Raw genomic sequence first — 23,573 nt, 5'->3', positions numbered from 1 at the left:
AGCAACTTCCAGCAGGTTTCCACATAACTGCAAAACTAAATACACTATTACAAAATTCCCCCTGAAAGGTGTACTTGAATTAGGAACTGGTTGCCCAGGGAGGTTGTGGATGTCCCCTCCCTGGACATGTTTAAGACTAGGTTGGATGAGACCTTGAGCAAGCTGGTGTAGTGAAAGGTGTCCCTGCCCACGGTAGGGGGATTGGTGCTAGATGATCTTCAAGGTCCCTTCCAACCCTACTCTTCCATCCTATGAATCTATGATTCTATGAATCTATGAAATAAATCACCGAATCACAGAAACATTCAGGGTGGAAGAGACCCTCAGGATCACCAAGTCAAACCAGCAACCCTACTCTGCAAGATTCACCCCTAAACCATACCCCCAAGCACCACATCCAAACGACTTTTAAACACATCCAGGGTTGGTGACTCAATCACCTCACTGGGCAGCATGTTCCAATGCCTGAGCACTCTTTCTGTGAAAACTTCTTTCCTAATGTCCAATCTAAACCTACCCACTTGCAGCTTGAGGCCATTTCCCTCTTCTCTATCACTAATTACCTGTGAGAAGAGATCAGCACCAACCTCTCCACAACATCCTTTCAGGTAGTTGTAGAGAACAATGAGGCCTCCCCTCAGCCTCCTGTTTTTCAAACCAAAGCTTACAAGTATGTAAGTGCAACTGTTCTATAATTTTAAGTAATCAGAAGCCTTTGTACAGTAGGCTGCAGATTCCATGTGATTCACTCAATGCAATTGGACAGACATTTCTATATTGATCTGCTCTGAAAGCATTCAGGGCCACATATCACACAAGCAGAAAACCACCAGCTCATCTGGTATTGCTCTCAGCAAATAAGCAGAGAGGATTTATTCCATAAATGCAGTAATACTATTATAACTTGTATAATGATTAACAACTGTACAAGGCTTTGAACTCTTTAAAAACTTCATCTATATATAAAGCTTTGAAGCTTTACACAGTTAATTCTCAGGATGACAGTTTACTGATGACTACTTCTGTTTCCTTCTAAATAGAAAGCTGAGGCTTTTCACCTCCCAGAGTTAACCTCAGGCAGAGAGCTCTGAGTTCTTACTGGGGAGGGAGTCATACCCTGAACACACACACACACACACACACAAACACAGTTACTAACTTTAGAGCTGCCACTTCAGAACATCACAAGTACTAAATTTTACAACTAGTTGAATTAGTACCAGGATTTTCCTGTAAGAAATTTTAACTCTTCCCATTCTTTTAAAGGAAAACTCCACATCTTTAGCCATCTAAAAAATAACTGCTTAAAACTGACCTTTTAAAACAAGCAAAAAAAAAAAAAAGGCATTTCTAAGAGAAATATTAATTCCATTTCTCCACAAAAGCCAATGATTTTCTAAGTAAGTGCTTATTTGTGCAGTAGGTTCCAGCTCTGAAGTGCAGTGCACAAATGTCAGCAAATGATCACTTTTGCTGTATTGCTCACAGGGTGCCAGAGAAAGGATCCAGCATTCCAGTTAGCTGAAAATGCAAAAAAAAACAACTCAAATGCTGCTCCTCATGACATCAGCAGGCCTCCCCGAGCATCAGGTACAGAAAGCTCCACACCACCACTCTCTAGCTAGCCAGGAAATCATAGAACGGGTTAGGTTGGAAGTGACCTCAGAGATCATCTACTCCAAACTCCCTACCATGGGCAGGGAAGCCTCACAACTAGACTTGGCTGCTCAAGGTCTCATCCAGCCTGGCTTCTGACACCTCCAGAGAGGAAGCATCCACAGCCTCCCCGGGCAACCTGTTTCAGAGTCTCACCACCCTCCTGCTGAAGAACTTCTTCCTAACATCCAGTCTAAACCTACTCTCCCTCACCTTAAAACCATTCCCCCTTGTCCTGTCGCTAGACACCCTTATGAAAAGTCCTGTTCCAGCCTTCCTGTATTCTTCCTTCAGGTACTGGAAGGCAGCTATAAGGTCCCCCTGGAGTCCTCTCTTCTCCAGGCTGAACTACCCCAGCTCCCTCAGCCTGTCCTCATAGCAGAGCTGCTCCAGCCCATGGGTCATCTTTGTGGCTCTCCTGTGGACTCGCTCCAACAATGAAGTATGAAGTATGAAGTAGGAGCAGTGTTAACACAAGGGACAGGCCTGGCATCAATTCAGAGATGTCACATGTGGGGACATGGGAAGAATGGCTGCCCCATCACAGCCCCAGACCGTGTTCTGTGGTCAAAACACAGGCTATGAATCCATGTGGCCATACTAACTGTTGCCTCCTCAGCCTCTCTGCTGTGAGCCTGCACCTGAGCAATGCCATTAAACACAAAGCTGCCAACAAAACCCAGTGGAATCCTTCCAGAGGTCCAGTAGCTACTTGGCATCAGGAATCAATCAATGTAAATGGAATAAAGGTGTTGCTCAGTGTACATGAAATACTTGGAGCATCCTGCTACAGGGAAATACAGTAAGGACTTGCTTTAGTCTTCATTTACACCCCTTGAAATCTAGAGACCTTCCACTAGGAGCTTCAGAAGAGCTGAAATAAGTTCTGAAGTATTTTGCAGTTTAAGAAACACACAGAGAGTAAGTCACTGAAACCAACAAATTACTACTTGTTAGAACACAAAAACAGTAACCAAGTGTTTTTGAAAACTTGGTGAGAAATAAATATAAATAACATTCACTTTCTGGGCTGAACCACATTTGCCAAGTTTCCACCCACTCCTGACTTCAGTGCCAAGTTATAAAGCCCTATAAAAATAAAGTTTAAGATGAAAAGGCTGCCAGGCTGTTAATCTCTGCAGCGCTACTTGGAATTACAATTACAGAACCATCACCTGACTCCCTTCCATCGGTGTGCTTTTCCCTTATTATCAGTTTCCTTTTGCAATCATGTTAGGCTATCCAGCCATGCACACACTGCCCATAAACAAACCAGATTCTAGTCACTTCAGCCCCTTCAATAATAAAAGGTTACCATTCACAGTTACGCTGGATGGAAAAAATGTGCATTACTCAACTCCTCAAGACTCTTTCCTTCTCTAACACACTGGCCCTATCCGATTCCCTGTTGTTCTCTGGTAACTAGGGTCTGGTAGTGCTCTGTGGAGCTGGACAGGACCAAGCTGAGACAGCCCTGGGATGGAGACTGGCACTGTTCTGGAGATGAGCCAGCTTGCTGGCAGTGCTCTACAAGAAAAGGGATACAAGAGCAACAGAGCTGCTGTGACACCAATGTTATGCTTCAGATCTTCCCAAGGCAGGGTTTTTCCATTGGCATTCTCTATTTTTCATGTTCCTACCCCATTAGTCTTTCTCTTGTCCTTCCCTGCTTTGCTACTGCTGAAGTCAAGCTGGGGATACATTTACAGCTCTTGTAGTCCTATATGCACTGGCTAGTACTTGAACAGATCAGCATACAAAGCAGTCAAGACAGAGCAGCAGGACCTTAAACTGGGATGGAAAGGACTCCATGGACACGTGCTACGTTCAAGTACTGCTGATAAACTCCCTCTGCTAGCGATGCCTGTGCTACTTAAACAAAAGCTGGTCCAGGAGGCTGTTACCCACCTCCATCTGTGGTGTGACCACAGCAAGAGACATGACAGCATTTCCCTTTTCTCCCTGCATCCCACTGCCTGGTACACGATTCTGCAGCTCTCTTCCTGAAGAGCTCTTTTAAACGAAGTACTGTTGTATTTCAGAGCCACCCACCCTTCTGAAGCCATTCCCTAGGTAGGCAGATACAAGGTGTCTGGCCAACAGGCACTGTGCTAAGCTCAGTGAGCAGCTCTCAGAGCACTTCATTTTCCTATATCCCCCTGCGACATGTCACTACCTCAGCAAGACACTCAGAAACTGACACAGTCCTCAGAATGGGACCAGCAAATTGTCATATTTCAATGCTCCTTTCTCTTCTAATGATTACCACGTGTCTATGTATTTCAACTCCATACTGGGTTAGAAGCTTCCTGGATACCGCACAGAAAGAATTCAGTGCACTCTTCTCCTGTGTGATGCTCTTAATCTCTACCCAAATCTTCCCTGCATAGTCAAGCAGCTGACGCAGTCCGCAGCACAATAGCTTGGGGTGGTCTGCATACAACTTCCCATTTGAAATAAAACCAGCTCAAAAGATTTAACATCAAATTTATTTCTCCACCTTCTCTTCCCCTCACCCTTTATTTTCACTGAGCTGTTAATAGGAACATTCTGACCAACAGCCTGTGGGGTGTGTAGGGCTTATGAGCGGCACTGACTGGAGTGACAGCACTGGAAACCAAATTCCTCCGCACAGTGATGGACAACAAGAGCTTCACAGACTCCCAGCACCGCAGCAGGGACACAGCCTCCCAGCCCCCATGACCCAGCGAGTCCTGGACTTTTCAGTCCCACAGGCACATGGGCACTTTGCCCCACATAGGAAGAGGCTGGTAAAGAAACATTTTGTAATAAGCTACTAGCCAGCAGAACTGCCACGCTTCAATTGTGACAGGATGTCACCACCCAGGGCTGTTCTCTACTGCTTCAGAGTTTGCTGCTTTGTTGTATTTATTATTTAAAACCTGGCGATCATAAAAGCCACAGCCAAGCAGGGAGAGCTCTGTGAACTCCAGTATGCCCTGCACTAAACTTAAGATAAAAAGGTTCTCAAGATTTCTTCTGGCTTAGCACCATCCTACTCACTGGAGCAAGGCCTGAACTTTGGAGCCGTGCTTGGGGGACAAAGCACTCTCCTTGGAGAGACAGGCACTACCCTGAGAGGTGCCCTCTTGCCTATGCTATATACAATTATGAACTACCACTTTGTAAATAACAACTACTCCAGAGCACAGGAGGTGCTTTTAAAGTGGTAATTCTGTATCTTTTCATCTATAATTAGGATAATTACTTATTTCTTTTAATCACAGCGCACTTAACCACTTCAGTGCAAAGGGCTGCTCTGAGGAATCTCATTTTCCTTCTACATCTAATCTTCGTATTTACTCCAAGACATTCACTGTCTGATCTCTGCCTGGCCCATTTGTTCCTGCAGGGAGGGCTGGAGAAAAAGCAGGCTGACTGAAGTCAGGACTTGATAAAAAGTTGTAACTTTTAAAACCTTTTTCTTCCTCTGCTCCTGCAGGATACCAAATAACCTCAAAACAGCTAGAGAGCACACAGAGAAACTGTTTGGCTGCTGGCTGTGGGTAGCAAAGGCCTTTATCCAAGCCTAATGGAAAACAGACAGGAAAGGCCATTGTCTGTTCTTCTTTCAGTTCCCACCACACAACAAATCACCATTTCTGTATTCTAAGAAATACTACTGAAAGTGGGTCTTTGATCATCATCAGTTCAGGTGAACTGAGCAGAGTGTACTAGCACTGCTGACTGATTACACGCATGACCTTAACCTTCTCTTACCCTGAAGACTAGATCCAAGTCATCCCTTAGGACACAGAGGTGCAAACGTGTCTTGTACCAGTTCTGCTTACAACATAGCAAGTCATGTTCTTCCCACAGAAAAATGTGTCCCTGGACTGCACTGTTTCCAAAGACACTTGTCAGAAGAGAATAATTTAACCTATGATCTTATTTTCAGATTATTTTTGGGTTCCTGTGCAGGTTCAAGAGGGCCCCTAGAAGTACAAACTTCTTCATGCTGGTCCTCAGTAAACAGGATATGTCAGATTATGCTGGTGGAGAAAAGCACAATGTTGAAGGTGCTTTAGTGACCACTCGGTATAATGCAGGAATATTGGTTGAGTGAAGGGGAAATGAAGCAGCAGGACAAATATTACACAGAACTGACAGAAACAGACAGCCCTGGTTGAGATGGACTGATGTTCTCATCTGATATAAGAATGCCTCCTTTCCTGTCAGACTGTGACCAAAGTCTGTCCAACTACATTTAAGTACTAACCTTTTATTGGCACCTCAAGAGGGAGGTGCAAACCTCCTAGAATACCCAGTCAATTGTGCAATCCCTCCAGGACATAGATGCATCTCTTCCTCACTCATAACATCAGAGATGGTGAAGAGAATGAGGCAGCACACAAGCATCCTTAAAGCAGATGTACAAACTCTTCATAAACTTTGAATGAACAGAATTCAGTTTTGCTCTCAGTTATGTATTCCATGAAATCCAGGGGATCAGAGACAGCCACATGGCAGCTCTCACACCAGGAAAGCTCATGCCTATACCTAAGTTCAGATTTTCTTCCTGTTCCAATCTAATTTCCACTAATGCCTACTTTCTAAAACAATCCCTTAGAGCTAACATGTCACTGTTTGGCAGCACACAAATACTTAAACATGAAGGAAAATGAATTTGGGGATTCTGCAGTTAAACAAAAGACCCAAACACAAAACAAACAAGTGTTTGTTTTTTAGAAAATGAAGATGGCCATTCTTTACTAAGAATTCAGATGTGGTCAGAGAGAAGACCCAGCCTCAGCACACAGCTGCTTCTCACTGAGAAAAGCACAGGAGGCACTCTAAAACCATAAAGCTGAGTGACATGATTTGAGCAGGTCTGGTCAGCACCTCTCAATAATAACAGGTGTAATGTCCCTGCATAGCAGGGACACAACACAGGACAAGTAGCTAAAGCAGTCTCTGCAGAAAAGCTTCCAACCTTTATTGTTCTGACCTATCTTGCTTGAAGCTGCAACAGCTGCAGCTCCAGCCATATGTACACACACAGGAGAAGGCATTCAGCTAGCCACACACATCCTGCTGCCACATTTGTACTACTAAGAGCTCCAAAACAGCCAGAAGATATGGAAGACACCCTGCAAAGCTGACATTCATATATGCATTTATTTAGATAAAAGTTAAGCCTAAGTAAGAAAACCAAAACAACCCCAAAGGCTCTGAATTCTCTTTACAGAGGGGAATAGCCAAGAGGGCTACAACTCATAAAGCTCCTGGAACACACTGCAGTGGGTAAATAGTTTCTTAACAATACACATGCAGAAGTTCCCTAGGGTGGCAACTGGCATTAGGGACAACACTAAAACACAGAATGCTAATATGGGTGTGGAAAACAGCAGCCAAGGGGTCTGTAACTCTTGCTGGATTTTGACAATATGTAACTTAAAGAGAGATGCCACTTCTTCCTAACAATCAACAGAAACAATGAACTGCCCTCCTCACAAAATAGCACAGCAATCCACAGGCTAAGAGGAGATCTGAGTCAGAGATTATCTTCAGGTCACCTGTGTCATCTAGATGCTGACACGCTTGTCTGCACATGATGTTATTTTCTTCCCTTTTTCCTTAAGAAAGTGAAGAAAGTCCTATTTTCGGAGAAATAAATACACAGTCAAGAGCGTAAAAGTAAGCAAAGGAAAAATTACAGTAATGTTAAGAGCCACAGAGCTGACCTGAATCACCTTAGCTGGTTTAGTGCCAGAACTGCAGCTAATATCCAAACACAGTGTGAAGTGGTCTCTTCTTAAAAATCTGAATATTTCTGCCTCAATCTGTTAGTTAAAAAGGCAAAAGGTCAAGATCTCTATATGCATATATATATACACACACACACACACACACACGAACCCCTCTGTTTACATAGAGAGATACACAAGCATGTATCAGTAAATAGGGTATTTCTAAAAGTTGGAAACACTGCTTGAGAAAAATCTGGTGTGTCTCTTCCTGGGGCTTCCACTACATCTGCTTCAGAGGAACAATTACAAACCATTCCTCAAAGCACATAACGATCAATTTCTCCAGACTCACACTGGCACTATTATGCTGCTGCAGTCCTAGGTTCCTTCAGCCTGGAAACAGAAAAGCTGCAAGTCCTTCTGAATCCCATTTCCAACCTCTCTCAACCTACAACAGCCTCTAGAAGAGGAAAACAGACTGCTGTGTCTATTGGTCATGGGAAGTAATCAAACATACTTTCAAGAACAAAACAGTAACAAACAACAAATCAGTAATAATGGAAAAAGCAAAGAGCAGCCAAAGCAGATTCTCAATTTAAGGAAGCTATGAAAGCTTTTTCTTACATTTCTGATCTGTGGGAACAAATAAGTGATCCCTCCTCCTTTAAACTGAGAAGCCTCATGATTCCACAAAAAAAACTTTAAGACGGTTGCAGTCTGAAAGCTCACGTCCACAGAGAGCTCTATTTTGACAGCCACTGGTGGCAGGAGCAAAGATGAAATGTTCTTAAGTAGACAAAGAAAATATGTCTTTTTATTTTTAAGTTCACAATGTATTTTTCTCCCCTCTGCCATCCCAACTTCCTCCCACCAAGATAAGCTGTGTCATCAGGAAAAAAAAAATACCAAAAAAAAAAAAAAAAAAAAAAAACCAAACCACCAACCCCACACAGTCAAGAGCTTCAGTTGTGAAAGCATTTTGATACAGTGTTAGTCCTCCTGATGAAAATAGAAAGCATGACACTTGGAACTGAAATATCTATTGAGAAAGAGCTAAAAAATATTCCAAATTCTACAAACCCAAAGCACTGGGCAATGAGTGGGTAACTCCTGCAAGTTTTATCCCTTGACAGTGATCTGAGTTGCATGGCAAAGTGCTGAAATACTTCTCTCCACATACAGAGTTACTTACGATACAGTTCCTTAAAAAAAAAAAAAAAACAAAAAAACTTTATTTGTGCACCTATTTGCTAATCGAATTAGGACCCAATACAAGCCTTTACAAAGTAGTTATTCGAATCCTGCATTTTCAACATCTAGAGAAACCAGATGGCAGATCTCAGTGAGAGCAGCATCCCCATGGGACAGGGCAGGAGAAAGAGTTGGAGCACCACTGGACTAAGCCATTGCTATATTGCTGTCATTAAGTAATAAGTAACCTCTATTAAAAAGAAGAACTCTAATTCCTTGTTCAAGTAACTTTAAACACATTTAAACCCCACCATGTATGCACAATTGTGCGCTAAAACACCTTGCAATCCTTCAAAAAGAGGGAAATTTTGGATGGCAAAGTTTAAAAAGGCTTCACATGACGTTCAACAAGACCGAGTGCAGGGTCCTGCACCTGGGTCGGGGCAATCCTGACCACCGATATAGGCTGAGCAGTGATTAGCTTGAGAGCAGCCCTGAAGAAAAGGACTTAAGGGTGCTGGTGGATGAGAAGCTCAACATGAGCCACCCATGTGCACTTGCAGCCCAGAAAGCCAATCGTATGCTGGGCTTCATCAAGAGAAGTGTGGCCAGCAGGTTGAGAGAGGTGGTTCTCCCCCTCTACTCCACTCTGGTGAGACCCCACCTGAAGTCCTGTGTCCAGTTCTGGAGCCCCTATTACAAGAAAGATATGGACTTGCTAGAACGTGTCCAGAGAAGGGCCACAAGGATGAGGAGAGGGCTGGAGCACCTCTCCTATGAAGACAGGCTGAGACAGTTGGGGTTGTTCAGTCTGGAGAGGAGAAGGCTCTGAGGAGACCTTATTGTGGCCTTCCAATATCCGAAGGGGGCCTACAAGAAAGTTAGTGAAGGACTTTTTAGGGTATTGGGTAGTGATAGGACTACAGGGAATAGATCCAAACTAGAGGAGAGGAGATTTAGATCAGATGTTAGGAAGAAGTTCTTCACCATAAGGGTGGTGAGACACTGGAACAGGTTGCTTAAGGAGGTGGTGGAAGCCCCATCCCTGGATGTTTTTAAAGCCAGGCTGGATATGGCTCTCAGCAACCTGAGCTAGTGTGAGGTGTCTCTGTTCACAGCAGGGGCGTTGGAACTAGATGATTCCTTGGGGTCCCTTCCAACCCTGACAATTCTGTGATTCTGTGAATGTTAAATTCATTCACAGTGCATATTCTGAACAAACCCACAAAGCTACACAGATTATTTAGCACCCCAAATAATTACAGGCACCCATGAGAGGAAGGGAAAGTTCACATAAGAACAGTAAGCTTTGTTTCCCAGCCACTGCACGTTTTCCATCAGAACTGTGTTAATACCAACTCTCCTTCAATTGCAGATGCGTCCCACGGAGACTGCAGGAGTAGACAACCTGCTGCAAGCTCACAAGGGGTAGGCTGAGAGCAAAGAGGAGATCAAGCACCTCCAGCCTCACACCAGCCAGTTCTCAGGCTGCTGAGTAAATTGTGAATGTCTTCAAACCTGAAGGGGCTGGGGCAGGACAGGAGGAGAAATTCCAGCAGAAGTATACTCTAGCATCACGCTGCCACAAGACTAAATTGCCTTGCTGAGCTGAACTAACCCCAAACTTCTCCAGATTACAAAGCATAACAAGTTTAGCTCTTTTCAGTGAGTTCAGAGCACACCCTGACCATGTTTACTTGAGATTTGATATGATTCCATTTGTGTACTGCTTTTACATCTGTTGCTAATGATATCAAATTATTGATTGTTCACTTTCTTATATTTATTTAAACATTAACTATATTCTCAGCAACCTGATTTTTTTTTTTTTTTTGTTTCCAGAGCATTTTTTGGGTTTTGCCTGGCTTCAGTTGTAATTACTTTGATCTTCCAGAGTCTATCATTATTTTACTGTTTATTTATTCCTATGAGAAAGGAAAAACGTTTGACCGAGGAGATCTATATGTGGCAATTTGTAACAGAATCACACAGCTTATGTTTAGGAAATCATGGTTTTGATTAAGAAGCAACAATTTAGTTCCCACTGTTTTATTAAAACAGACATTAGCAGATAATAGGAAACACATTTAACACTGTAGGCTACGTTTAGTTTGAGACGTCAATAAAGTCAGTTTGAAGCCCCTTCCTATTTTGTGTTTACCACAGCTCATGTGAATGGTTTTTGGCTTTTACTTTCTAATAACCAGCTCTCCAGTTGCTCACTGCTATGGGTGCTGGTCCCAAAGACTAAATTGTAAATTTGTGTAATCTCTCCAGATTACAACCCAAAAAAGGAACTGCTGCATCATCCATTCACCTGCACAGAAAATAAAAGTCAAGGTTTAATTATTATTACAGAATCACAGGGCTAGAGGTTGGAAGGAACCTGTAGACATCATCTAGTCCAAAGCAGGATCAGCTAGGGCAGGCCACACAGGAACACATCCCGGTGGGTTTTGAAAGTCTTCACAACCTCTCTGAGCAGCCTGCTCAAGGGCTCCAGCACCCTCACTAAAAAGAAGCGTCTCCTCATGTTGAGGAGAAACCTCCTGTGTTCCAGCTTGTACCTGCTGTTCTTTGTCCTATCACTGGGCACCACTAAAAGGAGCCTGGCACCTTCATCCTGACACCCACCCATCATATATTTATAGACATTAATCAGATCTCCCCTCAGCCTTCTCTTCTCCAGCCCCAGGTCTCACAGTCTTTCTTCACAGGAGAGATGTTCAAGTCCCCCAGTCACTCTCGTAGCTCCCTGATGGACTCTCTTTTGAACTGGGAGCCCAAGACTGGACACAGTATTCCAGGTGAGGTCTCAACAGGGCAGAACAGATGAGGAGGAAAATCTCCCTAGACCTTCTGGACACACTTTGCTTACTGCACTTTGCTTCTACCCATTAAAGGAGTATGTGATGACTGAAGTACATAAAACTAAGCCACTGATTCTGCATACTAACTGAGCTGTCCTGTAGGAATTATCTGGCTACAGTAAAGAAACAAAATGTCATGAAAACAAAGATGATGTGAAATTGTAAGCACCTAAAGAAGTGCAGAAGCCTTCCTGCTTCCAGGGGTTTTAGATTACTGCCCTGAAGTTGCCTGGCTGTTTATTCTCCATGCACCACTGTATCTGCCACAGTCGCTTTGTTTTCTATCCCACTCATATGGCTGATGAATCAACACTACTTGAACTGCTTTACAGCAGCTTGTGTTTACTTCACACATACCTTAACCTTACTTCTTCTCCTCCTACTAACACACACACTTCCAAACAGCAACGATTGCCTGTGTCTCTTTGAGTAGCACCGATAGAGAGTTAGCTGGCAAACTCTTCAGGTTTGGTTCCTTGACCTCTTGATTGAGGTCTCATTCTGCTTTCGCTGTACTTCACAACTTAACTGTGCATTTACTAAGTCAAAAAGTAAGAGCTTAAAGAATTCAGTGCTCTAAGAATGGAAGAAAGCTGAAGATAGCAGTGTGCTAGAAACACTCAGGATTGGTAGTGGCATCTCTACAGTTAAGAACACTACAGATAAGGGCTTCCAGTGCCTCTCCAACTAGGGCCCTTGCCCAGTTTGGGAAAAAAAAAAAAAAAGAAAAGAAAAGCCGATCTCTGTTTTCGTAGAACAGCAAGTAAAAATCAACGGTGGTGACCTTGAAGCTGTTTGATTCCCGTGGTTGTTTTTCACCCAGAGGACACAGAGCACTTCAAATAATTTTTTTTTTTCTTAAGAGATACCACTTAGAGAAAAGAAACACTTCTGAAGCACACAATGGCAATATACAGAGAAGAAGCTACCCAGTTTATTTAAGCACCAGGGTTACCACACACTAAAAACATCCAACGTTTTCACTTCAAGCCTAAATCATTTTGGTAGCTGAAAAGCAACACCTCCCTTTCCACACCTGCATTGTTAGCCCACTTCCTTCTAGACACAAATAATTTTACCATAAAACATTCTTCACCCCCACCCTCCCCCCCCCCCCCCCGTGAAAACATAATTCCAGCAGAGCCCAAGCCTGAGTGTCTCACAGGTGTGCTCCACACAAGCCAGACAGACGGAGGAGAACCAGATGCCTCAAAACTTGTTCTGATGTTTTATGCAATGTTGTTCCATGTGTTCCTAACTCCAGTAGCAGGCTCTTTATGGTGTTATGATGTAGATTTCTAGCCTGTCCTATGGCAACTAAACAACCTTTCACAGTTCATGCAGGCCAGCTTTCTAAGAGAAGGCAGCAGACTCCTTTTGAAAGGTGCTGACCTTCATGTGACTAAAAATACAATGGCTTCTTGAGAAGGACAGGACATTCCTCTATTTCTGCATAACACTTGAGAATCCTAATATGATTTTCCTGTCCACTGAAAAAATCATGGACAGACACCACAAAACCAGCCTCTGCCTTCTTTCAGACAATAACTCTTCCCTTCAATGGTGCAACAGAGAGAAAAACCAAGAAAGAACCTTTCACAGCATGAAGCTGATCTCCAGGGCTGATGGACATTTGGAGAGAGAGAGGCCAGCTGGTACTGCGGAAAAAGCTTTTGACTAACCCCAAACTTCTGCTCAAAGCACATGTGTGGTTTTAAACAAAAAAAAAAAAAATCTACCAAAATAAATGGTTCAGTACACTGGCAAATCCCTTCCCAAAGGAAAGGATGAATAGAAGAACAGACTGCTTATGGTGGATGCTTGTCACATCGCTTCATGTACTATCAGAGGGTGATCAGACATTGCAGTGGTGAGAGTGGGATGAATTTACACAGAGTAATTTCACTGCCTCAGGCATTCACTGCTAACCAACTCATCTAATGTCATTGTAGAAAAGATACAAGCAAGGGGTTATTTTCATCTCAACCTCAGCGGGTGCAGCATCTTGTTATTTAGCAGTGTCTCCTACCAGAGAGAGGCAAAATCCTCCACTGGTATCTAGATTCCACATGACAAAACAGGGCAGGAATGCCTGTACACTTCACAGTACTAAACACAGAGAGCAAAGGCACATGTGACTTACAAAGACAGGTTTTAGCTTTCGTTAACAAAAACTGTTGTGGTTCCCCCCGTAAAAAAAACCTTTTTGGCCTCATTCGAAACACGGCTGCTCTCTCAGCACAGCTCAATGGGATATTTAAAGCATGTTTTAAGTGGCCTGTGTTTTCATACCTACCTCCTTTGTAAAATATCAGATGTCATTTCAAACCTGTTGTGACTGTGCCCTCTTTGTAGACAAATTCACTAATACTATTACAGCTTATTATCACTTCTACTTCAACCAAATCATCTCAAACTACCAGCAGAAGTTCAGCAACTTGGAAAGTCACACAAATAAATAAATAAAATATTTTACCTTTAATCTTCTTGTACTTTTTGTACCATCTCCCAAACTCCTGGCACTTGGTTGCTGACACATTGGCATAGTATGTGCTATTTACAATGGATGAAATCATACTCTGGAAGTACAGAAAGAAAGACAAAAAAAAAAAAAGTGTTGTAAATTATCTTACACAATCATAAATCTTTTCCAGGGCAAGTGAATGACATGCAAGTGCACAATGACCATCCATTTGTGACCTTAAAGCCAGAAGAAGTGACTGATGAGGACAAAAATATGTTTTTTATTCTACATTACGTACTCCCAGCCATAATTAAAATGGCAAAACAATTATTTTGCATAATAATGCAAAAAAAGGATGTAGCATAAACCTAGACTGAGACCTACAGCTCAGGCTGGGGGCCAGGTCTGTTTCACCCTGTCCTTGTGATATTGTAATAGCTCCAGCTGCACGACAACCAGCAGTGCCACGCTGGGGAACAACACATGCTCACTGCAGCCAGCTGAGAGAACAAGACTGATTTAGGAACCAGGTCCTAAAGGTAAGATTAGATGCCCCAGCATGCATAATCCAAATAATGCTTTTCAGATGTCTCTGTTCTGCTTCCAAATGCAGCAAGACCACACAGCCAAGAACGGGAGAACATCCGTGCTACTCACTGCAGAACACCAGTTAGGCAAATCAGTTAAATTAATGTAATTTATAGAAACGTGTGATTAGCCCTTGTGGGAAGAATCACCCAGCAGAAACATTAACAGACCGAAGGGAACCACACATACTACAATGCAACACAGCCAAAAACCACCCAAAAAAGTTCCAAGCTGAAATATCACTTGCTTAACCACCACCCTCTCTACTCTCTGCAGATTCCCTTTAAGCAACTCATGGTACAAATCACCTGAAGCAGGTTGGTGTAGAGCTGATCTGCAGCAGCCATACCCATCACAACCACACTTCATACCTGCCATGCTTCTGCCCACAGGGTGGGAAAGAGCCTAGTTCTGGTAATTCTTCCTCCTTCTCTCCCTTCCCTTCAGTGATTCTATAGAGGTGACATCCTTAACATTTTGCTGTCCTTTCTCCCCATCTAAACTCTTCCAGGGTCAAACCATTCCCAGCACATGGACATTTCAGACAAGGAAACGCACTCTGAGACCACTAACTTATGCACCTCTCCAGAAATCACAATTTCCTTATGCCCTTCTTCCTCACCCACGCCAAAGCTCAGAAAAAACCCTGGCACATAGTACGACCTTTCTACACAGCGATGAGAGAATGATGATCTCACAGCTCCAACAAGCTGTTTACTGCAGGCCCAAGCTCTGGCCCACCTTTAAAAATAAAAAACATATCCTCCCCTCTTCCACATTTATCCAGCCTCTGACCCAATTCCCTGTAACATCACAGATCTCCAGCTGTTCCTGAACACTTGAGTTTTGGGGACTTAAAACACGTGAGCAGAACTGAAAGACTTGAGATAACTGGGTGGTGTAGTTTAGTTTCAGTCTTTCATAGGTAATTTCACTGTCAGGAAAGATACTCTTTTGCTTTTTCACTTGAACTTTTCCACTCCAAGGCTGCTACGGTGCACTGCAAAAATCTCAAGGCTATGAAGTAAAAGCTTTTGTGAGTAGCAGCTTCAATTTCTAAACCCAAGATTCAATTTTCTAATTAAAATCAATATTTTGAGACATAAACCTAGCATTGTGGCAGTCAGCAGCAATTCCCTCCCCATAAATCCTCCCTTACTCTAAGTCATTTTAACAAGCTGTAGTATTCTGAAAGCCTGACATGGAGACAGCCTCTAAGGAAGGATTTTGAGTAAAGTTGAGCTAACTTGGGGCTTTTTAGTGTCACTTCAGTTACATTTCCAGTAACTAAGGAAGGGGGGAGAAATTGTTTAGTTCTGTTTACATAATTTATTTTTTCCTCTTTCCCCTCCTCAAATTCTCTAGCTCTACAACAAATTGATATTAGTGAAATTGTGGGGCTATTAACTATCACAGAATATATGAACCCATTGACCTTTGTTTGAGAAAGCAAAGCGTAAATTACACAGTAAAATCAAACAGTAGATCAACCACTGGTGAAAAACCCCAGGTAAGATTCTCTTCAACTCCTTGACAGAAGAGCAAGGGGAAAAAAAAGAAAATCATAACAACTTTCAAAATACCTCTCCTCTCTAATGAATACAGAGCAGCCCAGAAGGCATTCCTGCTGGAAATTCTGCTAAGGCTGCAGAAAGGAAACCTCCATTCAGAAAAGTGGTTGATCGCAAATTTCTAATTACTTTCTATTATTCCTCAGAAAATCCTTAAGGAAACGTGGACATGGCACTTTAGGACATGGTTTAATGGCCACGGTGGTCTTGGGTTGATGGTCAGACTCAATGATCTTGGAGGTCTTTTCCAACCCAAACAATTCTATGATTCTACGAAGTAGCAGCTACATTTGGTATGCGTGTGGTCGTGACAGCCACATGGAATGAAAACTGCTTAGACCAGGAGCTAAAGAAATATCCACACAATGAGAATCTGGTGCAGTAAGTTTAGGGGAAGAAAATATGGGAGTGCTCACATCCCCAAAAAAATCTTGCTTCAGCAAAGAGGAAGCATGGTCAGTGCTGAAATGAGTTCTACAATACACAGGAAAGGCAAAGGTCTCTATGCAAGGATGGAAACGCTGAAATAATTGGATTTCTTTCTGCCATACACACACTGCCCCACCTACCCTCCTTCCCCCAACCCCAGCTTGGTTAACTGGGATTTATTTGTTTGAACAGGAGCTGTATGCTAAGCTGCAGCCACATGGATACACCTAACAGAAAAGACCAGAACAATTTTAAATCAAAGTGAATGATTACATTTCCCATTAGCAGCAATCAGAACCTGCATCTGGGCTGCACAGAGAGCTTGGGCACCGAGCACCAGAGACGGCCTCAGCAAGCGCTCCCCACGCTGCCCCTCTCCACTTGGGTACTCGAGGCACTCTGAACACGTTAATAAACAGCAGCATTTACTCTGCAGTTTGACTCCAGAGAGACCACTCTGCAATTTGCTGCTGTCAATAATATATTAACCACGAGGGGGTTGTAATGACATTTCACATTTGGCATGGTATTTTTTTAAAACTGATTTGGGAGAGGGAATTGTATTAGAGGCGCATTCAGAGGATGGTAATAGGCAGCTCCTACACAACCTTCCCTTGTATCCTCTGCATTTTGTGAGTCAAAACAAAAGAGACCGAAATTTTTAATGGCAATAACAACAATAATAATAATAAAAATAAATATTAATAGCAATTAATAATAATAAGCAATAATAATACTACTAATAGTACAAGCTGCATTCTTGCAGACCCACTTCAAGTGTTAGTCACTACTCAAGGCTACTTACACCTCTGTTTACAAGCAAGCTCAGTTTTTCTACAGAGAGATCTCCTTTTAGCTTTGTCCACTAAAATACTGGGGCAAAGATTTTTTTCTGCTGCAGTTCTGCCATCAATAATTTTGCAAATGTATTTCATACTGAGGCCACAGGAGTAAACCAGCTGCAGTGTTTCCACTTGGTAACCTTTGAAACTGAAATGGGAGGAACGACAACACAAATGGATCCTGTATATGAAAAGATGCGTAGTTTAGCTGCACTGGGTATTGAAGACTGGGCAGAGACAACCATATGCTGCAGTCATCTTTAGCTGACCAGATCCCACAGGCAATTCCATTTAAAGAAACTACACTTAATCTGTGTGAAAAGAAAAACACTTCTGTGTTTGACACGCTTGGGCTCTACGCATATCTGGAGCCACTGATACTTCTTCATATCCTTCATAGAATGCTAGGGGTCAGAAGGCACCCCCAGAGATCACTGAGTCCAACCCTCCTGCAAAGCAGGACCACCTAGGGCAGGCTACACAGGAACACATCCCGGCAGGTTTTGAAGACGTCTAGAGAAGAAGATTTCATGACCTCTCTGGGCAGCCTGTTCCAGGGCTCCAGCACCCTCACAGCGAAAAAGTTTTCTCTCATGTTGAGGTGGAACTTCCTGTGATTGAGTTAATGTCCATTGCCCCTTGTCTTGTCATTGAGTATCACTGAGTATCCATCCTCCTGACAGCCACCCTTCTGATATTTGTAGACACAGATAAGGTCCCCTCTCAGCCTTCTCCTCTCCAGACTAAACAGCCCCAGCTCTCTTAGTCTTTCCTTCCATGGTGGATGGTCCAGGCCCTTAATCATCCTCGTAGCCCTCCTCTGAACTTTATCCAGTAGTTCCCTGTCTCTCTTGAAGTGGGGAACCCAGAACTGTACACAATATTCCAGATGTGGTCTAACTAGGGCTGAGTAGAGGGGTAGGATAACCTCCCTTGACCTGCTGGTTACACTCTTCTTAAGGCGCCCGAGAGGCCTTCTCAGCCACTAGGGCACACTGCCGTCTGGATAACTTGTTGTCAACCAGGACTCCCAAGTCCTCCTCTGTAGAGCTACTCTCCAGCAGGTCAGCCCCTAACATGTACTGATGCACGGTGTTATTCCTCCCCAGGTGCAAGAGTCTACACTTATCCTTGCTGTTCTTGGGAATGAGCATACAGTACAGGACAGAAACAGAGGAGACCAGGCTGGACAGAGGCCAGCAAAGCAGGGGGTTTTTAGCAAGACTGTGGATTTTTTTAAGGTACAATGAATGGATTAACCTGTGATTCTAAGAAAGTTTTTAGAAGGCAACATTTTTTAATCCAAGCAGAGATACTTGGTCTGGGTGCTAAAGTGTTTTTCTGGTGTTTTGGTGTTTGGGGTTTTTGGTTTTTTTGTTTGATTTTTTTTCTGAGGCAAGGAGGGCTCAATCATGAAAACTTTATAAATCTTCCCTTATGACAATCTGAAGTACAAATAGAGCTCCTGGTAACTGTAAGGACCTGTGACTTAGTGTCTCAGACAGGAGATCACTGCTGTTTATAAAGCACTCATGGAGAAGGAGACTGAGTTTTTGTTCTTTTTTTAATACAATTATATAACACTTTTTTTCCCTAGAAATTGGAGCACAATTGTTAGAAGAGCAGATTTTATCATAGCTGAAGGCTGATGAGAGCTACCTGTGGGTTAGTGGGGGAAGCAGGCCTCTGCTAGTGAGAAGAAGCCATTCAGATCTTATATTTTAGGATCACTGGTCTTATTGCAAAAGTTTCACATAAAGATCTATATAAAGAATTCGCACCTCTGAACATCAGGAGAAAACCCAGCCAAATCATTCATACACTCCACCTAGGAATGCACTAAGAAAACACAGTAAAAAGATACTTTTTCTTTGTATGAATTAGAATATTGCCTTTCTAAAGAAAAGAAACGGATTCAGTATTTGTGGGACTGTAGAGTCTAACCCCTTCACTGAACAAATAGGGGTTTGATACTTTGTAAAGCTGACTTTCCCTAAGCCTGTTAAGAACACTGACCTGGGAGAGAGGGCATTCTTTGGCTAATGTGCTCTGATTCATCTCTTTGAGCAGTTCCTTTAAGGCATTGCGAACTGTGGCGTGGTTCCACTGCTCTGCTGGCAAGTCTTCCAACTTCGAACAGCTGTGAAAACAGAGCACAAAGCAGATAGAAACATCACCTTCACAGACACTTACTCCTTGTGTACAAGCGCTACAGATCTTTAAGCAGCAAGCACAGCCTTGGAGCTTCTTGCTTAGCTGGCCATCAAGGTGTTTCATCCTTCTTTTCCCTCCCCTCCAAGTCTGACTCCCAGAAGACATGTAGTTCAGCTAAAAGAATGACAGTAAAGGGTAGTAAGAGCAGCTGATTCCACAATGGGATTGGATGTGTGCATGACCATTCCCTTTGAGGCCTGGTGGAGAGCAAAAAACTGCATAAAGCAAGCCCCAGAAGCAGCTGGATAAAGCCATCCTCTCCAGACAAAGATACTCCTACTGGGAAAGAAGAACAAACATACACGCCACACTGTTACTAACAAAATCCCCAACTGGTGAGGGCCCTCCTGATGCAGAGGCAAGACTCTGAAAAATTTATACAGGTTCTCAGAGCACCCTCATGGCTGACGTATCCAGCAGTCTTTCAGAAACCCAGGAAGGCCAGCATCTGTCATGTGCAGCTCATTCTCACTCTTGTTCTACAAGAGCTGCATACAGAGTGAAGCTTTTGTCTTTGTGTGACTTGTGCCTCTTCCACTTGAGCAAGCTTGTGGTCTGTGCCTACATACATGGGGCCAGACCCAAGAAGCACATCACAGAGCTAGGAGAAGCTTGTCATCGTCATTCGTGTCTGAGAGACTCAAAGCACACTCCCAGGTGGTTCCACCTTCTGTCTATACAGCCTGGCTTCAGCCTCAGAGTTGAAAGGTCAGCTGTGCTTGAAGAGTTTAAGTAGTCAATGACCATCTTTATCTCACTGTCACAGGCTATCTTTTATTTACATGGCATCCAGGCATTCAAGCACTTTGAAGATAAAGAATGAGACCTTGATCCTGGGTTGATACCCTCCAGTAACACCAACTTGACAGTAGGCTAGATGGACTCCTGGTAGCTCATATGCCTGAGATGAGTTACTGCACTCCACTTTTATAGCAGCTACTGGCTCCAGATGCTCTTTTACAACTTTGCTGCAGAATGCAGCCTCGCTGAGGAATGATAATGCTATCTAAACCCAAGGAAAGGCCTATTAGTGGGAACTGGAAACCCCAAACCCCGTAAGAGGTGTTACAGGAAAGAAATGTTGCTGGTTGGGATGTTCATGTCAGCGAGGCACCAACTACTCCCAAATTCCAAACTGAATTGAACAGCTGAAGGCTGTGTAGCTGCCACCAAAGGACACACATCCCACTGACCAATCTTCTGCTCAAGCTGCACTCAAAGAACGGTGGGCAAATTATTCCAGACCGTCTGTTAATTATGTCTGTTTCTTCTGACATGTCCTGACTAAAGAGCTACAGCAGACTGTGCAACAATGGCTCACCAGCAGGTCTAGAGTATGCAATGCACTGTCAAGGATGGACCTGCCACAGCTCCTTATGCTGACATCAGTAACTGTTTGAGGACTCTTGTGAAGGCCAATAGAGAAAGGAGGAAGAAAAAGCGTGAGGGAGGGGAGGATGGACAAGTAAGTGTAAAAGTAAAAGGGGCTTTTGCTTTAGCCATCAGAACCAGCATTCAGGGAAGGAAATTTTTTCCAAATGCCAAACGGAGCCACAGTAACGCATCCTTTCCTCATCTGCTTGCCTTTTCACTGGTAAGACCACTGGAGAAAAACAGTAATCAGAAGGATCCCTCCTCTCCATCTCAGCAACTAGCAGAAGACAACCTGCATTTTCACAATGTAGCCCACTGAAGAAGGCATGGGGTTTATTCTGACACAATAAGGCCTTAAGAACCCATGAAATTAGGGGCTGTAGAACAGTCTGGCTGTAAGGGCCACATATCTTTACTTGACTGAGTTTCTGCCCCTCCCCTCTCTGGTACCATATTGCTGCTTCAGAAAAACATAAAACCTCAGTTTGAACATGCACCAAAAAGCTGCCAGGTGACTCACCCTTCTTTTCATTTTTCTTTTCATTTCATCAAAAGGCCAGAAATTAATGAAGACAGGATGTGCTAATCTCTGTAGTAATGCTGCAATCGACAGAGCAGCTCAGAGAATAGAGAAGGACAGATGTTCAGAAACACCCACCTTTGTAATTGGATTTTCAATGTCACAACATGATAGACATCTTGTAGCATGTCGGCTACTGTCGCATCTGGTGCATCAGTCACATAACTGAGAGGGAGAGGATTCCACCTCCCAAGCTTGATTATTCCTGAAAAAAACAAACAAACCACAAAATGTGGACTTTATACTTTATCAGCTGCTTACCAAAGCCTCTGTTGTAGGTTAAAGGAAATCAAGAGTTCATTGGTCTAACCACAAAGAAAAGTCCTCCAGAGGCTAGAGAGTCCCAGGGGGACAGGCAGTTCATCCCAGGATATTGTAATCTGTCGGTCTATTCCATTTTCCTGTATTTCTCTATTTAAGGGAGTGTACAGCCAGAGCGTGAGCTCCCTCTCTCTCTCCTCTCCGGTCAGGATGTGCACATTCTTATCTTATAGTTTGTGGGGCAGAGCTTTTCTCTTGGCCGTGGCTGGCAGTGAATTTCCAGTACACCACAGGGCCTGGAGAAGCCTGCAGTAGACCTGGGTCTAGTGGGGGGGAGGGGAGGGCAGTTTGGCTGCTCCTGGGCCTGCTGAGGCTGAGTGGGGAGGAGGTTTCTGGAAGGTTTTGGCCTGGTAGGCTCAGGTGAAGAACTGAGCCTGATTTGTGAATGTATTCCTTCTACCTGAATACCTTTGGTATATATTTTTTTAAACAAAATTTCCATTTAAACTTCCAATCCAGTGTGGAGCATTTTCATTTTACTCCTTGGGAAAGCGGTAAAATACATTTCTATCCTTTTGCCCTGGGCAGCTTGTGGCTCACAACTAGGGCACTCTCTGATAACCCTCACAAGATTTGAGACCTGCCTGGAGGTTCATGGCAGCCTTGCTCAAAGGGTGTGTTTTGCTCCAAAAGATGTGTTGCACTGACTCCTGAAGCAAATGATGGGGAAGAGTAGGGAGAGAGTTTAAATTCTTAGCGGAGAGTTGCTGGCATGTTCCTGGCTGTTAAATTCCTTCAAGGAAGCCCAGGAGGCTTCTTGCCTTCCCATTTTTCATCATCCCACTAAAGCCTAGTTCTCTAAGTTAGAACAGGCTTTAAATACTCTATAGTCCTGATTTTGCAGTCTACAAAACCCTTCAGTAAAAAAGTGCATTGGTTTTGACTTGAACAGGAAAATTCCTCTGTGTGGGCTTTCAGCAGTTATAATCTAAGCCTGGTACAATTCCCAGTGTGACTGGATGGCCCTGGAAACCCACCAAGCAGGAAGAGTTCACTCCCAGCTACAAGCTGCACTGTGCAGACAGTTGCTTTTCTTTGGGTGCAAAAGCTGCAAGCTGCTGACCACAGCTCCAAAATAGCATTTTGGAGGCGGGGGAGAATGCTGTAAGTGCTATTTCTACTTCTGTTCATCCTTTAATAGGCATCATCACCTCTCCTGGGTGTGCTTGTCACAAACGCTGCAAGCTTGGACGGTAAACCATTTGCTGCAGAGGTGTTATTTCTGTTTAGACAATTGCAGAGGGCCCACCCACACCAAAAAACAATGACTAATACCCAGGAATGACTTCCAGGAAGATGCCAAACCAAGACAGCCACAGTGCCACCTTCCATGAGAGCAAAGCAGTTCAGCCTTCTTCTGCACTATCATAACTACCGTCTTTACTCCTTCCTCCACCATGTTCCCAGCACCCCACTGCTCTGCTCACACATATCTCAGCCCCACAAAACACCAATCCGCTTTTCTCCCATTTAAAATGATGCCTTTTGAGGTCTGCTTAAATACTTCTTGATCTTAAAAAAGACCATCTGCAAACTCCACTGCCAGAAATACATTATTTCATGAGAAAACTACTTCCTCTGTGACAACAGGAGCCCCAAGAACCTGCCTAGGGTATGTGGAAGGATGCAGTGATGCCAAGAAACTTCAGCCTTCTCCTCTTTGCTTCCTACTCCCGGTTATTCACCAGCTCTGGAACTAATCAAACCAAAAGGGCACAGGCCCTTTTATCCTGATCTCCCAAACATGATCATAAAATAAACG

General features: G+C 43.5%; 1 protein-coding gene across 1 annotated transcript in view; it reads right to left on the bottom strand.

Annotated features, from left to right (window-relative positions):
* Nucleotides 1-23,573, bottom strand: part of SATB2 (SATB homeobox 2) — a 134,522-nt gene that overhangs the window by 53,713 nt on the left and 57,236 nt on the right. The window contains exons 3-5 of the mRNA XM_054381080.1: nucleotides 21,569-21,695; nucleotides 19,339-19,462; nucleotides 13,905-14,007 (exon numbers count right to left, since the gene is read on the bottom strand). Coding sequence (XP_054237055.1) covers nucleotides 13,905-14,007; nucleotides 19,339-19,462; nucleotides 21,569-21,695 — 354 coding nt within the window. The remainder of the gene's footprint in view (nucleotides 1-13,904; nucleotides 14,008-19,338; nucleotides 19,463-21,568; nucleotides 21,696-23,573) is intronic.

Source organism: Indicator indicator, chromosome 5 (genome assembly GCF_027791375.1).
Source record: "Indicator indicator isolate 239-I01 chromosome 5, UM_Iind_1.1, whole genome shotgun sequence".
In the NCBI taxonomy this organism is placed as follows: domain Eukaryota; kingdom Metazoa; phylum Chordata; class Aves; order Piciformes; family Indicatoridae; genus Indicator; species Indicator indicator.
The sequence above is the reverse complement of the archived record's forward strand: the minus strand, read 5'-3'. Positions and strand labels throughout refer to the sequence as shown.